Below are 15,431 nucleotides of genomic sequence, written 5' to 3' on the forward strand. Positions count from 1 at the left end.
TGGAGTATAAGTACACTATTTACCTCTGAATTGTAGTGGGGTAGAAGTACAAAGTAACATAAAATGGAAATACTCAAGTGAAATACATTTACCTCAAAAATGTTACTTAAGTACAGTATGAGTAAATGTACTTAGTTACTTAACACCACTGTTTGAGAGTGATTAGACTAGGGGAAAATAGAAAAGAGCCACTAACAATAATGACATCTAACGACCCATTCTTTCACAGATGTTTGTAAAGGCAGACTGCATGGCTAGGTGCTTGATTTTATACACATGTGGCAATGGGACTGAATGAAGCACACTATATAGACAAAAGTATTGGGTCACCTACACATTACACCTACAGGAGCTTTTATGACATCCCATTCCAAATTCTTAGGCATTAATATGAAGTAGGTCCCCTTTTGCAGATATAACAGCTTCCACTCTTCAGGGAAGGCTTTCTACAAGATTTTGGAGTGTGTCTGTGGGAATTTTTTTGCCCATTCATCCAGAAGAGCATTTGTGAGGTCAGACACTGATGTTGGACGAGAGGGCTTGGCTCTAAATCTCCATTCTAGTTCATCCCAAAGGTGTTCAATGGGGTTGAGGTCAGGGCTCTGTGCGAGCCAGTCAAGTTCTTCCACACCAAACTCATCCAACCATGCCTTTATGGACCTTGCTTTGTGCACTGGGGCACATTCATGCTGGAACATAAAAGGGCCTTCCCCAAACTGTTTCCACAAAGTTGGAAGCATAGAATTGTCCAAAATGACTTGGTAAGATGAAGCATTAAGAATCCCCTGGCAATGGGGCTGAATGAAACACCTGAATTCAATGATTAAGAGGATACTTTTGTCTCTGTATTCTATATGGACAAAAGTATTGGGTCACGTACACATTACAAACACTTTAATTCAATGAGTAAGAGGAGTGTCCGATTACTTTTGTCTATATACACCATAGACAACAGTATTTGGTCACCTACTACACATTACACCTACAGGAGCTTTTGTGACATCCCATTCCTTAGATTCTAATACTTCTCCTTTTCCAGAGGATGGCAGTAATGCAACACTAGGACTCCAGAAACCTTCAAACCTCAAAGGAGAAGAAGAGCATCATTTATTCTGCTTTTAGTTTTGATCAAACGTTGTCTTATGGATCGTTTGGCATCTTTTGGAAGTAAGTATCGGCAGTTAATGTTACCGCTGCAGCTTTACACTAAACACACTGCTCGTTTATATAGTTACCTATAGTTTGCCACGTTAGCTTCGTTGCAGCTAGCATAGTTCTGCTATCGTTAGCACATAGCGTACACACATGCCGCAATTTAATAGATGTTTTGACTATAAACAGTCCGTTTTCTATTTTATTGTAGACATGTTCGACACGATATGCTGTTAAGTTGAGATATTTAGACCTAATGTTAGTTTAGCTCTCATAAGTAGCGTTAGCATCGAAGCTACCGTTATAAGCAGTGGTTTGTTTACATTAGCACTGCTGGCTATCACTTAGGGGCCACTTTAAGATACATTTGTACTAATAGCCATTCTCTAAGTAAGTGTTCAGTTTTCATTTTAGCTAATAATGATATAATAGTTTGCCCTGTTAGTCGGCAGTGATTAATCACTAATCATGTCCATTTCAGATGATGTTGATAAACCACCATGCAGAGGATGCTCATCCTATCTAACTGAGCCTTACATCAAGTGTGCAGAATGTGGACCCTTACCTTTTCTACTCTGCCTCCAGGTGAGTAGACAGTAAATGCACACACATTTTTATCAGAGCTCTTGTTTATTCCTTGACTGAAATTGAATGTTTTAATTTCAGTGTTTCACCAAAGGATTTGAACTCAAGAAGCATGAGAGTGATCACAAATATGAAATCATGGTAAGTTACATTCAAACACGTCTTGCATACAGACAATCACCACACTCAGGCATAGTATTTACCCTCACTTTTTACTCATAAAACAGACATCAGACTTCCCTGTGCTGGAGTCTGGGTGGTCGGCACAGGAAGAGATGGCCCTCTTGGAAGCAGTCATGGACTGCGGCTTTGGAAACTGGTGAGTGATTTGTAACTTTTTCAGTTTATTATCTTGGTCAGATGATCTCAAGATTAACTTAAGAACTGGTTTGCCTAGATGTAATCTTAATCTTCTCCCTCACATTTCATCTTCATTTAATTAGACAAAAAAAAAAATATTTTGCAGACTGACATATTTTAATGAATGTTTGAAAACGCTTTTTAAGTGTTAAAAGCTTGCAATTAAAACAATAATTTAGTGGGATCAATTTCGTTTTCTGAAATCTTGAGTGAAGGACCTTTTCAGTTAGCATTTAGAGGACCAACATATGTTTCAATAACACTGTATTGTGTACTTTACTATTTGATATGTTAAAAATATGTACTACTTTGTGGATATATTCACATACCATGGCAAACGATTTAAAATATTGCTTTACACTTACATTTGTATTTGTTCATTTGTTCTTCTGCAGGCAGGATGTGGCATATCAGATGCGCACTAAGACCAAAGAGGAGTGTGAGAGCCACTACATGAAGAATTTCATCAACAATCCGCTCTTTCCTCCACTTTGCTCAGCCTCCGAAAAACAAAAGACTCCCGCTTTGCAGAGGGAGCTATTCCTTTTAAACGTCAGTATCCACATCATCTGCCTCCTTCAATATGGTTTTCACTAATGTTTCAGTAAGAATAAGACGCAGCAATTTCAGTAGTTATTCTCTACTCACATCTCCACAGAAATGTAGCAAACAGACAATCAAATAAGTTGGTTTAGGCCTAGGCTCCACGGGAACGAAAACGGGTTGAATCCGCATATTTCTCATGCGTATAGCCCTTTAAGCTAGACGACGCCGTAACGGAAACGTAGAAACAGACCCTGCAAACGACAACGGGTCCAAAGGTGGATAGATCTGGGAACGGAGCGCTCTGGGGGGTCCAACGGGGCCGTGTGGTCGCCTATACGGTCATCCGTTTCTGATAATGACGACGCAATAGCCCCGCCTCTCCCCACCTCTGCTGCTCACCCCCGCAAAAGTACACTGCACACTGAATTCAGATTATTTATCTTTATCTCGATATGGACATAAACGCGAGTGAAGTCTAATCTGACAGGACGGAGACACGCAGCTCCTCCACGCAGCGGGAGCAAAACACACACTTCAAGTCAGATCATCACCCTTAGCTATTTTAATTACCTCTCAAACTACCTAAACTAGTTATAAATATTTATTTTTACTGTCGAGTCATCATTACTGGATCAGCTGCTGCATGAGACAGACACTGACGCTGTCAGAAGAGAGGAAAAAGAGACAGCCTCCGTGTATTTTATTATTATATATCTGTTTCCATTCCCAGCCTTGTAACTTGTCTGCATTAACATGAAGCAGTATACTGTCCGCTTATGACAGTAATGCTGGTTGTTGGCACTTAGAAGCCACCAGAAGAAAGGTTTACATTGAAATAGTAAAATGAAATGAGTAGCCTGAGAGCCACTGACCATTTAGAGAGAAGCAGTTGGCGAGTCAGGAACTTTCTCAGTTTCTAGTTGGCTTCAGGTCTCCATCTGTCGTTCTCCACCTGTAATGTTCACTGAGCAGTTGGCAAACTCAAGGCAGAGAAAAAACTGATATTTCTAATGAATACTGTTAGCAATGTCAAACCATATCTTGGGGGACTGTATGTAGCAAGTGGCTAATTCTTGTTTTTATGCATAATACTAAGATTTCTTTTTTATTCTAAAGTGCTAATAATGTGTTTCTCTGATGTTACAGCCACTGATGACCCCCCTCGGCCCACTTTTGACTCAGTGCTGTCCAGAGACATGGCAGGATACATGCCTGCCAGAGCAGACTTCATGGAGGTGAGGGGATACATGTTTCCTTATCATCTGTGTGCTAACAATGGCGACTCATTATTACATTTAATAAAGACAGTTACTCATGCCCTTATTGCCAATAGTTTGCTTTCACCCAGACTTATTTTCTTACATGAGTACTGATCTGAGATCATCAGCTAAATGTAAACAGGAATATTAAAATTGATCCACAATCTTATGTAAATAATTGTTTCACTGTCCTGATAGGAGTTTGACAACTATGCGGAGTGGGATTTAAAAGATATCGACTTTGTCGATGATGATTCGGACATCCTACGTGGTGAGTAGAATTCTAATATCATTTGGAAAAATACTTTTTTCAAAATAGAAGATAATGATTTGAACTGCAATATTTCCTCATATGTACTATTCTCTTCCAGCTCTCAAGCTGTCTGTTGTTGATATTTATCATTCAAGACTAAAAGAGAGACAGCGGAGAAAAAAGTAAGTCCTTTTTTTCTCCATCAAATCATGAACATAGAATTGATGTACTCTGCATCATGTAATGACCCCTGTCTGTCATCAGATGGCACTGTAAGCCTCTACATTGACCTTTTGGAGCCTCATTTCTCACAGATATGTGTCATGCTTTCAGGATGAATTAATTAATTGTATACTGAATTAAAATGTACAAGACAAACAATTTAGAAATCAGTCTGAACTTTATTTATATTCATTAATTCGAATTGACATGCTAATATATTAATCGTTTTTTCCCTCAAATCTATTATTATTTAGTTTTGCTGCACATTAAAGACACAAGTCCAGGGAGACTGGGGTTGTTCAGCAGAGTGATTATTGTTGCATATTTAAACCTTTTTTCAGGTTCTAATTACAAGCCACATGGAGTCAATCAGGTGCAACACACAAGCTGCGAGATCCTCTATTTAAAATTGAATATGTTTGGAAATGGGGAGAATTTGCTGTTGAATACTTCTAATGTTACCATGTTTCTCAGTTTAAGGCATGCAAAGACGGTGGCCTCTCTTCTTTTGGGAAATGTTCAAAATCCCATAGAATATGTATGTTGCACAATAATTGGATTCACAAAACCTAAAAACATAGTACAAGTAAATATTCAAAATACACCATTAGTGACTTTATAGTAAATTATAGAAAGAAAAGTCATCACTAACTACTTATACAGATAGTCAACTAAATGTCAATCATGTTTGTTATTAATTTAACACGTAACAGTTCCATAGTACCACAAACTACATTCTTCAAAATGATCATACAGTTTAAGTTACATCTCTCAAAACTGAACATCATAACCTTTATGACGGTAGGATATTATTAAGCTAAGTGTACTTAATAAAGGGTCTACTGCGTGTAATTAGCATGTGTTTTGAACTATTGATCAAACAAAACAAGCCGTTACAAGAGGTGGGATGAAATAATGGATAATTGCAGCCCTATTCACTGTTAATTGTCTATACAAAATAAATGATTTGCACTTGAAGCTGTTAATCAGTCGGTGCTATTTCTAGAGGATCTCCTCCACTTTCAGCCGGTCAGCTGGCATTCTGGAACATCCATCATCAATCCTCACTGTGATGGATCCATCACTAAATCAACTTTAAAGAGTTTGTGCCCCCCGAGCACAGTGAATGGCATGTGTGTTTCCAAGTTCCCTCTTTCCAAGGTCCTTATTTCATCTCTGCTAACTGGTAGCTTGTCAGAGGGGATCCAGGCCATTGACACGGGCCGAGACCCTCTCACCTGACCCCTGAACTTCAGAGTGCACTTATAAAGGGAGAGCCTTTTTGAACTAACATCACCAAGCTGCTGTGTACAAGACAGATGATCAGTATATAATGGGTTTTCAATGGTTTTAATTGCATATGGCTAAACGCCAGGTTTACTGTTGCAGAGCAATCAAAATATTACATTTGCATAGTCATTAATCTAAATCTCCGTTTCTTTCAGGGTAATCCGAGACCACGGGCTGATCAACCTGCGTAAATTCCAGAGTAAGTGCCACTGTGAAACTTACACGGGCTCGGCTACGACAGTATTCATAGCAACTCAGCGAGGCATCTGATATCAAGCAGCCAAATTGCTGCTGAGGGTTTCTAGGGATGCATGCAAACAGCTTTGGTGTAATAACCACCGTCAACCTCTATGGCCCCTCGGGTGGCTGAAGTGTGGCAACAGATCTCGTGTTTATGATCAGGGCTGCGAATAGTCTGTGGGCCAGAGTGTGCCACAGCATAATTGCTTCTCTGCAAGTAGATCCCCGTATGATGAGCGATGCTGCCATAATGACTGAAATGCAGGGGGCCGGGTATATTGATCCACCTGCCACAGGTTGGATTTCAGCGAGCTCTTTAATGTTATTCTTTGCATCTCTTGGGTTTTTGCATTAGAGGTCAGACAGACGGCGAGGGGTTGTTTTTTTCTTTCTTTTTTACTATGACCGACCACCCATCCCATCGTTTTATCTCCACGTGTTGCTCTGTGAAATTGTCTGAGGTTTGGAAGTTGAAGAGTTCTCCCCACATCTTTTATTTATGTATCCTCAAGCCTGCAGTTAGACCGGCTCCTTTTCCCCTCCCTCCATTCCCTTATCGCCCGAGTCTTTTTAGACAAAAGGAACTCAAAGTAGCTTTCGAGCTGCAGACTGGTTGTCATGGAGACTGTCAAAGACTGTGTGTCTCTACGGTGTGCGTCTGTGTGTGTGTGTTCATGTGTGTGTGTGTTCATGTGTGTGTCACATGCCATAATGGAGGCAGTATCCGAGCCCCGGAGGCTCACAGTGTCATGTCTCAGGGAGTGCAGGAGGCAGACTGACCAGCGTTGTTGTTTCAGGGCAGCAGTCCATCTGAAGTCCTGTAAAGGGTTGTTGCATTAAAATATTCAAGACAGTTTTTTTTAGTGTGTGGTCAGTGAAGGAGTGTAACCAGAGGTCCAGTGCTAATGTCTCTTGGTGAGAACATTGATTGTGTGTCCACTGTTTTGTTAAAGCGCATAACTTCACCTGTTTAGCATGAGGAACTTCACCCGTGGCAGCTGCTCATTAGCACTTACATGCAGAAGCCTGATGAACTCACACACACACACACACACTCCTCGCACCCACACACAGCTTTCCTCTCTGGCTTCTGCACTTGTCTGTTACTCAGCAACGCGAGCAATGCTTTGAGACAAACGCAACATGCTCTTGAGAGTGAGCTAAGTGGTGGGGAATACACAACTGCTGAGCAAATATCAGGGAGCGGTTTGTTGCTCTATCTGAGGTTTTAAAATATTTGTCTTATTCAGCTTTTGTAACTAGGGTATCATTTTGTAAAAGAAAGGAAAATAAATCTACAATGAATTATACATTCTGGCTCTGATTAACACTTAGCTAAAATGGCTGCAATTACTGATGAAATGTGAATCTCTGCTCCCTGTTTGGATGTTGGACAAATTGTAAAACATTCATGAGTAGATATCGAGGTAAAACATTACCCGTAAGCCCCACAGAGTCAAACAGTGGTGCTTTCAGAGATACAATTCTGAAGCTGAGCCGATTACATGGCTAAAGACTCTTAGTATTTTTTTTAAGAAGTTGCAGAGGATTGCATGTTTTTGCTGTGTTGGGCTGACTTGTGCGTACTCGTCAAGCCCTGTGTGTTGTTGCTAGCAGTTTGATGCAATGACCAATAGCTTAAGTTAGCACATAGTTAGGAGATGTCGTTTATGGGAAACATAAAGAGAAAACGTATGTAAATAGGTGGATTTTTATTTAATGTATCTATTATATCTTTGTTCGTGTCTTCTGTCCACTCACTTCTCTACCTCTCTCTCTCTTCCAGTGCTGGAGCGATGTTACCCAAAGGAGGTGCAGGAGCTGTACGATGTCATGAGACGCTTTGCCAGAGTGGTTGGGCCGATTGAACATGACAAATTCATTGAGAGTCATGCATGTTAGTATCTGCCTGAGTACACATGAATAGTTTCTGGGAGTCAGTCACAGAGAATTCATTTAACCACTTCTTTCCAGCTGCCTCAACACTACTGACGATTGAGGCTTCAAATGATGTTGTGTTTTTATTATTGTGGGAAGGCAATGTCAGACTCCTTCCTTCTCTTTTACAAATGAAAATCCAACAAGAAGAGTACTAAGATAAGATGTCCTACTTTTCATACACACTCCAAAAAAGGGCTTTTACCTTTGGGGAAGTGGTATCAATCTCTTTATCTAAATAATCCCCTACATCTAAGGCAAATGATCACATTTCCCCACACTGTCAAGGTTTTTATTTTAAATGTATCTATAATATTCCTTCTTCTCCTTTTCCTTTCAGTGGAGTTTGACTTGAGGAGAGAGATCCGCAGGCTGAAGGAGTACAGGAAGGCAGGAATCAAGTCTTTCTGCAGTGAGTCTGTTTTTCATTACTCCATCAGTTACAACATAAAAGATGCAAATTACGTTTCCATTTGAGCTGAAGTTTTTTTATTTGAGTTTGGCTTTAAATGTGATGTTTTAATTATTATTTATAGCAGCATCACAGTGTATAATTATTAGGAATTGATCATGTTTCGCTAGTTTGCGGAAGCTTTGCACAGATTGAAACTGATTATTGTATTTCTATTTATCTAGTTTGTCAGAAACGCTTAAGTGATATCAGTGGATTTCTGGCATAGGCATATATTAGGCCTAACCTGTCTAAACTCCCCATCATCACTTTCAGAGGGTGCACAAACTTGTGATTTTTAATAACCAAGTTACCTTAAATAGCAACCACAACCGAAATGTTATATCACCCAGACTTTTTATTAAATGGCAGACTGCAGAACTATGTTGTACACCATAAATTGATGAGTCATGTTTCAGATTATGACACGGCAGTCCCCTTTTTAGGGGCTACTATCTGCAGTGGAAAACAAAGTAGAAAAATACCTTTTATCAAAATGAGTTGTCAAAACGAAGCCTGCAGTGGAAATTAGACATTGGTCCCTACCCCGAACAAACTTTTTTTAAAGTTCCGCTCTCATGAAGTCTCTACTGACCTCTCTCTGTGTTTCCAACTCTCAGGCGCCAAGGTGTATGAGCGGGCGAAGCGTCTGCGTGAGGAGGAGCGGAGGAAGCGGACCATGCTGTGTGACGTGCTGCAGTACATCCAGGACGGCAGAGCCTGCCAGCAGTGGCTCAGCAAACAGGCAGCAATGTGAGACTTCCTGCTTGTTATCCAGTGTGTAACAGGAGGGCTGCTGAAGAGTCGCTGACCTCCGTCATTACACTCAGCACAGGCGAGCTGAGACGAATACGGCAGTCATTCATGTTACTGTGCACTTCAGTCTCAGTCTCTTTGGTATTTGTAGTCATTTTAATGTGACGCTGCTCACAAAGTATTTTCTGTGTGTGATATCCAAGGTCCTTTAATCATCGACGTGAAAGAAAATCTTGAATGAGATGATTCATGTCTTTTGGATGACGATCCCAGTGAGGTTAAAGAATAGTGGACAAAGCCCAGGAGTGATAGTGTTGGACTTGCGTGTATATTTGTGTGTATAAATAAGTTGCAGAGATGCTAACACTTTTCTTTTTCATTACAGAGACGCTGGCATCACTCCAGCTGTCACAACAATCACAGTGTCAGGTACAGAGCTTATCTCCTCCTCCCCCTCTGTTCTCCCTCCTCTCTGTCTCCTTGGCACGGCCCCAGGCACAGTCACATTAATGCACACGCTTCTCCAGAAATACACTCGAGAAAATAGGCCCCTGCATACTTATTTATCTTGCTGTTTTTACCCTTTAAATTAGCTCCCTTTCCTTAACCTCTAGAGCAGTGGTTCCCAAACGGTGTGCCGCGGCACACTGGTGTGCCGTGAGGCAAGTCCGGGTGTGCCGTGGGATTTTGTGACAACCATACGTTATTATTGCAATATACAACTACACAAAAATAATTATTTTTTATTTACTATATCAGTACTTTGTATGCACTCATTTCATAATACAGAGGCAAACTCTATACCTAAAAACAATTATTTAAAAAAAAAATCCTCACAGAACCCCATATTTCGCTGTTAACGCAGTTGCAGGTGGGAATTATAAGACCGTGACACATCGAAGGCTGAAGGACAACATTAAAACAGAGAAACACGCAAGAGGGAAAATGGAGCGCTTTCTTGTGCGGAGCAAACCACCACGTTCGGGACGAATCCCGATGGGCCGGTACTGAAGTGGGCCGGTCGGACGATGTGGGCCGGTCGGATAAGTTACTAGCACCCCCCCCCCCGTCGACAATTTCCTCGCGGTATTTACTTGCGGCACCGAGGTAGGCCGCTCGGATAGCTCACTAGCACCCCCCCATATTTCGTTAATAAATATTTCATGAGTAATATAGTTGTCTTTGTCACATTTTATTTGGCATTAGTAAATTAGTAAATAATTATGCACATTTACAGATATTTTACATGATATGAGTGATAACACGTGTTATAAGGGCTATTTTGCACAATAGGTGTGCCTTGAGATTTTTACTTGTCCTTTGGTGTGCCTTGGGCACAAAAAGTTTGGGAACCACTGCTCTAGAGCATGTGACGCAGACTCCCACGCTGCTATATTCACACAATATGAAACACACTGAATAAACAAACTAAATATTTGTTTCCCTGTCCCCTCCCAGCAAAGGAATTGACTGCATTTTGTCCGCCTGCTATTATTTGTAATGTAGACCAACACTAGGGTGATACAAGCCTGTTTGACTGTTGTTGAATGTCTCCTCCACAGCAACAGGTAGGCGGAGCGCCCCCCCTCTGAACCTGACTGGACTGCCGGGAACAGAGAAACTTGATGAGCGGGAGAAAGAGGTACAGCTCTTTCTTATCTGAGTCCAAAGGGTCTTAAAAAATTACTTCATTATGCTGAAGTCTTATAACTTTTTCGACAAGATCTAAAAAGCAAAAACTGTACTGTACCCACCAGCCAAAATGGCACTAAATGTATTCCAGTATCACATATGCATTCATGATAATTACATAATAATAGGTGGAGACGTGTTAAACAGTGTGTTTAGCTAGAACTCAGTCAGTTTTTAATTGAAAATTCTCGCCTCTTTAACACAGTAGTGCAGGTAGGATTTACACTGGAGAGATTGTACTGTACCAGCTAGGCTAAGAGTCAAAAGACAAGCCAGCAGTGTAAGGCTGTAGTTGTTTGAAAATCCTAACATGCTGATTTGAGGCAGGTATGTTGTTGTTCACCATCTTAGCACATCAGACCTGCTTGTGGTGCTTAATTATAAGTCAGAGGATCATGAAAGTTGGTAGGATTAATTCTTATGGGAACATCAATAATAACAATATCACTACAAAACTTCATTACGGTCCATTTATTAGTTGTTGAGTTTTCAGTCTTGACCAAAACTGTGTACTGACGAACATTGATGCTTCCACTCGCCTGTCCATATGTCTTTAACTGGGTGTGATTGTCAGTTGCAGACATTGCTATACTACCTCTATACTACTGGAGTTTCAGACACTGATCTGACAAGCTCCTTGTTTTTAATATACTGAGGCCTTAAATAAGAAATTGTATTTGTTTTTAAATGTACCTCACTGACCCTTGTATGTGTGTTGCGCTTGTAGTTATGCCAGGTGGTGCGGCTGGTGCCGGGGGCTTACCTGGAATACAAGCAGGCTCTGTTGAATGAGTGCAGACGGCAGGGGGGGCTGCGGCTGGCTCAGGCCCGTGCGCTCATCAAGATCGATGTGAACAAGACTCGCAAAATCTATGATTTCCTAATCAAGGAGGGCTACATCACTAAGGCCTAGGAGAGTAGGATTTGACCACAGGAGATGGGATTGTGGTTAGTATTTTCTTGTTTTTATTTTAACTTTGTAAGCCCGTGTTTTGAAAGAAGTTTGGATTGTTGCTGCTCCTTTGACATTTTGTAACATGTGTAAGATCTGTTTGTGTTTTTGAGTCTAAAATCTATTAAAATTGTATTCTTTGTATAATTGTCTGTCAGAAAAACAGGGGCTCATATAACAATGAGGATGTATTAATTTCTCCTGTCTTAAAATGTTTATGAATTAAAAAAAAATGGATGTGTATCTTGACGGTTTAGCTTACAGTGAAGAGACATGAAGACATTTCTAATAATTCATTAATATTAACTTGACTTATCTGAATTGATTGGATCCGTTCATTCAATAAAATGTGTATTGAAGTCAAAAACTGCTCATAAACGTATATATAAAAAATAAAACATCTTTTTTATTATTTTTATTCTGTCATTGGAGCCAAAACAAATGCTTATTTTGAGAAACTTAGTAGAAAATAATTGGAAAATTACAAACCTGAAAATGAACCATCATGGATTCCTGTCTATGAATGACCTCTGTTCCAGATGATGAATAATATGGATATTTTTTGTGGAGTCATAAAATTCAGTCTCCTGCAGGCTTTTTGAATGATGCTCCATAGCACCACGACTGTAAGGGACCTCAGTGACCCGGTCCTTTCTGTGGACGTGTTTGCCGGGTGTGTCGAGGCAGAGCTGAGATGATCTAACAGCGGCAGGAGGCCACCAGTCCCGACAGGCTAATCTGAGCAGAGAGCAGTCCGCTAACAGCCTGATTATAACGGCAGATTCAACCTTTGAATATAAGGGCAGCTGGGGAGGCTGAAATGCAGGGATGGGATCTGGCTTTTAGAGGATGTGAAGGAGGAGAAATTCAGATGTATTTTTTTTTTGTACCCCTACTTGTGTCTTATCAAATCAAAGCTCTACAACAAACGAGAAGCAGCAGAGTTACTGCTTTCCTTTTTGCTCATTTCACAGGAAACAGTTTGCCTCATGTCACACTTGACATCTTTACCCTGAGACTCGGCTCCAGCCAGCCGCAGCAACCTAGGCTTTGATCTATCCTCTCCATCTTTATTTTCAGTTTAAAGCTTGAGCTTTTATGGCTGCAGAAAGTGGCAGCCTGCTGTAAAATCACATGAACAAATGTAATCTGCATTTTATGGATTCAAAAGTGACGTACATCTATCAGAACAATCTGCACTGACTGAGAAGTGGTCTGTATATCACTGGCGACAGGCTTTCGCACAGTTGAAGCAAAGCCACACTCAATTCCCCCAATTTCCCATAAGATAAGATAAGATGGACCTTTATTAATAAAAAACTATGAAATAAGAAATGAATAACAAATAAGAATACAAATAAAAGTGAGCATATATAATTCATATCATTCCCCAATGGTTATAAATGTACAATCTAGCAGGTGCTATATAACATTTAAAAAATCATAATTGTGTGACGTCCCAGTAGACTGACCCCAACGACATATTTTCACATTAGTTGCTATGGATGAGGGTTTGTTATAGTCATGTTGCAGTTGACCAATCACATTCCTTGCTTAATCAGAGGTGATTGAACCCAGCGGCAGTTTGCAATTACACTTTTAACAAGTATTGCTCAAGCTCCCTTGCAGGCGATTTTCTGCCTTTTACAGTTAAGTTAATGTTTCTTTGATATTTTATTTCAAGTTATACGTCTATTTTGGATTATTAAATGCTATATATTGTTACACCGGCTCAGTTTATCTTGCCTTATTCCCATTGAGGCCAAGTTGAGCTAAGAGTTATAATAGTCTTGACAGCTTTATTTCTTTCTCCAAGGACGTGTATGTCTCTGTCTGTGACTGTCTCCTCTGACTCAAATAGGCTGATGTGAATGAAGACGGTAGAGGATGGGGTGGTCAAGTCACAAACAAATTGTTTTGTTTCTTTCCGTTAACCGTCAAGTGGGAAATAAGTATTTTTTGTGTTTCTCTTAGTATCCTAAGTTACTGTTATGTTTGGCTGTGAAAAAAAAATACATGTTTTGTTGGCAATTATTGTACATTGGGTTTTGCGTACCATGAGCGGGACAATTAAAATGAAAATGAAATTAGCCTTCTTTTATGCTGCACTTATCGCATTTATTCAACATACAGAATGTGTCTTATATCAGGCTGAGCAGACTCCTCACCTGTTACTCGGCACACGCTGTGTCATGGCCCTCTCTCGTCACTGTGCTGTCTGTGCTGTAGTGGCAGGAGAGCAGATGTTGGTGTCACCGCTCTGCATGTGTGCAGAGATGCAACATCTCTCAACCCACCCACACAATCTGCCTCTCAGACGCTGTCTCCTCTTTGCCTCCTGCTCTCATCTTGTCTCATCTGGTCTCAGCCTCCCTGTGAAGGTAAATTGATGCTGACTTCCTTTCAGAGGGAACTTGTTGTATGATGTATGATCTCATAAGCCTCACATATAGAGAGAGGAGACAAACACGCATCCCTACAGTTTGAAAGCCTGTATCCTTGCTGTGCTATTTCAAAAACTCAAAACACATTTCACAAGTAAGATAGATAATTAAGATCATATAAATGAACAATATTCTGTATCAGGATTCATTATTTTACATAATTTCAAGATAAGTGATGTTTTTAAGGTTAGGGTTATGTTGTTTTTCTATTCATATGGAGCACATGTTATTTGTTTTTTTATCCTCATGTTGTTGTTTTGTAGCAGGAATTCAAGAGTTATGTATCCACAAACAATAATGCTTTAAAGGTGATTTAAGAACAGCAAGCCCTATTGTCCTAAATAGCCTACTATTCTGCTTTTGACTTTAAAATAGGGAGCAAAAGTCTTTATAAGTATTTGTTGTTGTTTTTACCATTAACATTGGTGTGTGTGCTTTTTGTGGTCTTTCTTTTGGATTTGCAAGATAGGGTAGGTAATTCACTTCAGAAACACTTTTTGTTATATTCCATGGAATGCTCTTAACATCCCGATAGCAATGAATAAATTAAATGCTTTGACAATAAATATTATACAAATATTTCATCTGTGGAAGCCGTGGCGCTGTAAAAAGCAAGTCCAATGAATCTGCCCCGGCCCGCGTCAGATAATTGGATGGCCTACCTGCCTGTCAGCCTTCCATCTCGTGCACAAACTTATCTCGTGCCCTCATTGGTCATGTGCGCGTTCGTGTGTGTTGGAGGGGCTCTGTAAGGAAGTCTGAAGGAAGAGGCAGATTTTCTTCGGACTTTCAAATTCTAGCGCACTCGAGCTGGTTTCTCCATTCTTACCTACCTTTAAGTAATATAAGTTATATATCATCTTTGTAATTTTGTATCAGTTCATCATGAATCAATGACACATTTCTCAGGAAAGATGGATAATCAGGATTGCATAAATTAATCAGGATGAACTGTTTTCCATAATTTGATTATTTTCTATACGATTTGTATCCCAAGATCCAGATGAAATAATCTTAACATTATTAAAATATGATAATTGGCTGTCAATTATTTCTATACTAAAAGTTTTTCATGGTTACAGCATTCAGTCAGACATATCCTTTTATAGTCCTGGAGCTTTTTCTTATTAGAAATTAAGAAGAAAACACAACATCTACTGGGAAAAATACAGCCATAGGTTTAGGAGTTTCTCTGCTGGTGTCTTTTTAAGGTCTGTACATTCAGAAATGTACTTAAAATGTGGGTCTTGCGCATTGGCGTGATAACATAGTTCAACTGCATCACCTGATG

General features: G+C 40.0%; 1 protein-coding gene across 1 annotated transcript; it reads left to right on the forward strand.

The window, feature by feature from the left end:
* The first annotated feature begins 991 nt into the window (after positions 1 to 991).
* Positions 992 to 11,945, forward strand: tada2a (transcriptional adaptor 2A). The gene is given in 16 exon segments (XM_034113121.1): positions 992 to 1,167; positions 1,634 to 1,737; positions 1,819 to 1,878; positions 1,965 to 2,056; positions 2,493 to 2,578; positions 2,581 to 2,649; positions 3,790 to 3,878; positions 4,101 to 4,173; positions 4,274 to 4,337; positions 5,823 to 5,866; positions 7,694 to 7,804; positions 8,186 to 8,257; positions 8,917 to 9,049; positions 9,438 to 9,481; positions 10,615 to 10,694; positions 11,472 to 11,945. Coding segments are annotated over 16 exon segments (1,332 nt in total). The 5' UTR covers positions 992 to 1,142; the 3' UTR covers positions 11,658 to 11,945.
* The last annotated feature ends 3,486 nt before the right edge of the window (positions 11,946 to 15,431 follow it).

The sequence above is a fragment of the Trematomus bernacchii genome, unplaced genomic scaffold (assembly GCF_902827165.1).
Source record: "Trematomus bernacchii unplaced genomic scaffold, fTreBer1.1, whole genome shotgun sequence".
Lineage (NCBI taxonomy): Eukaryota > Metazoa > Chordata > Actinopteri > Perciformes > Nototheniidae > Trematomus > Trematomus bernacchii.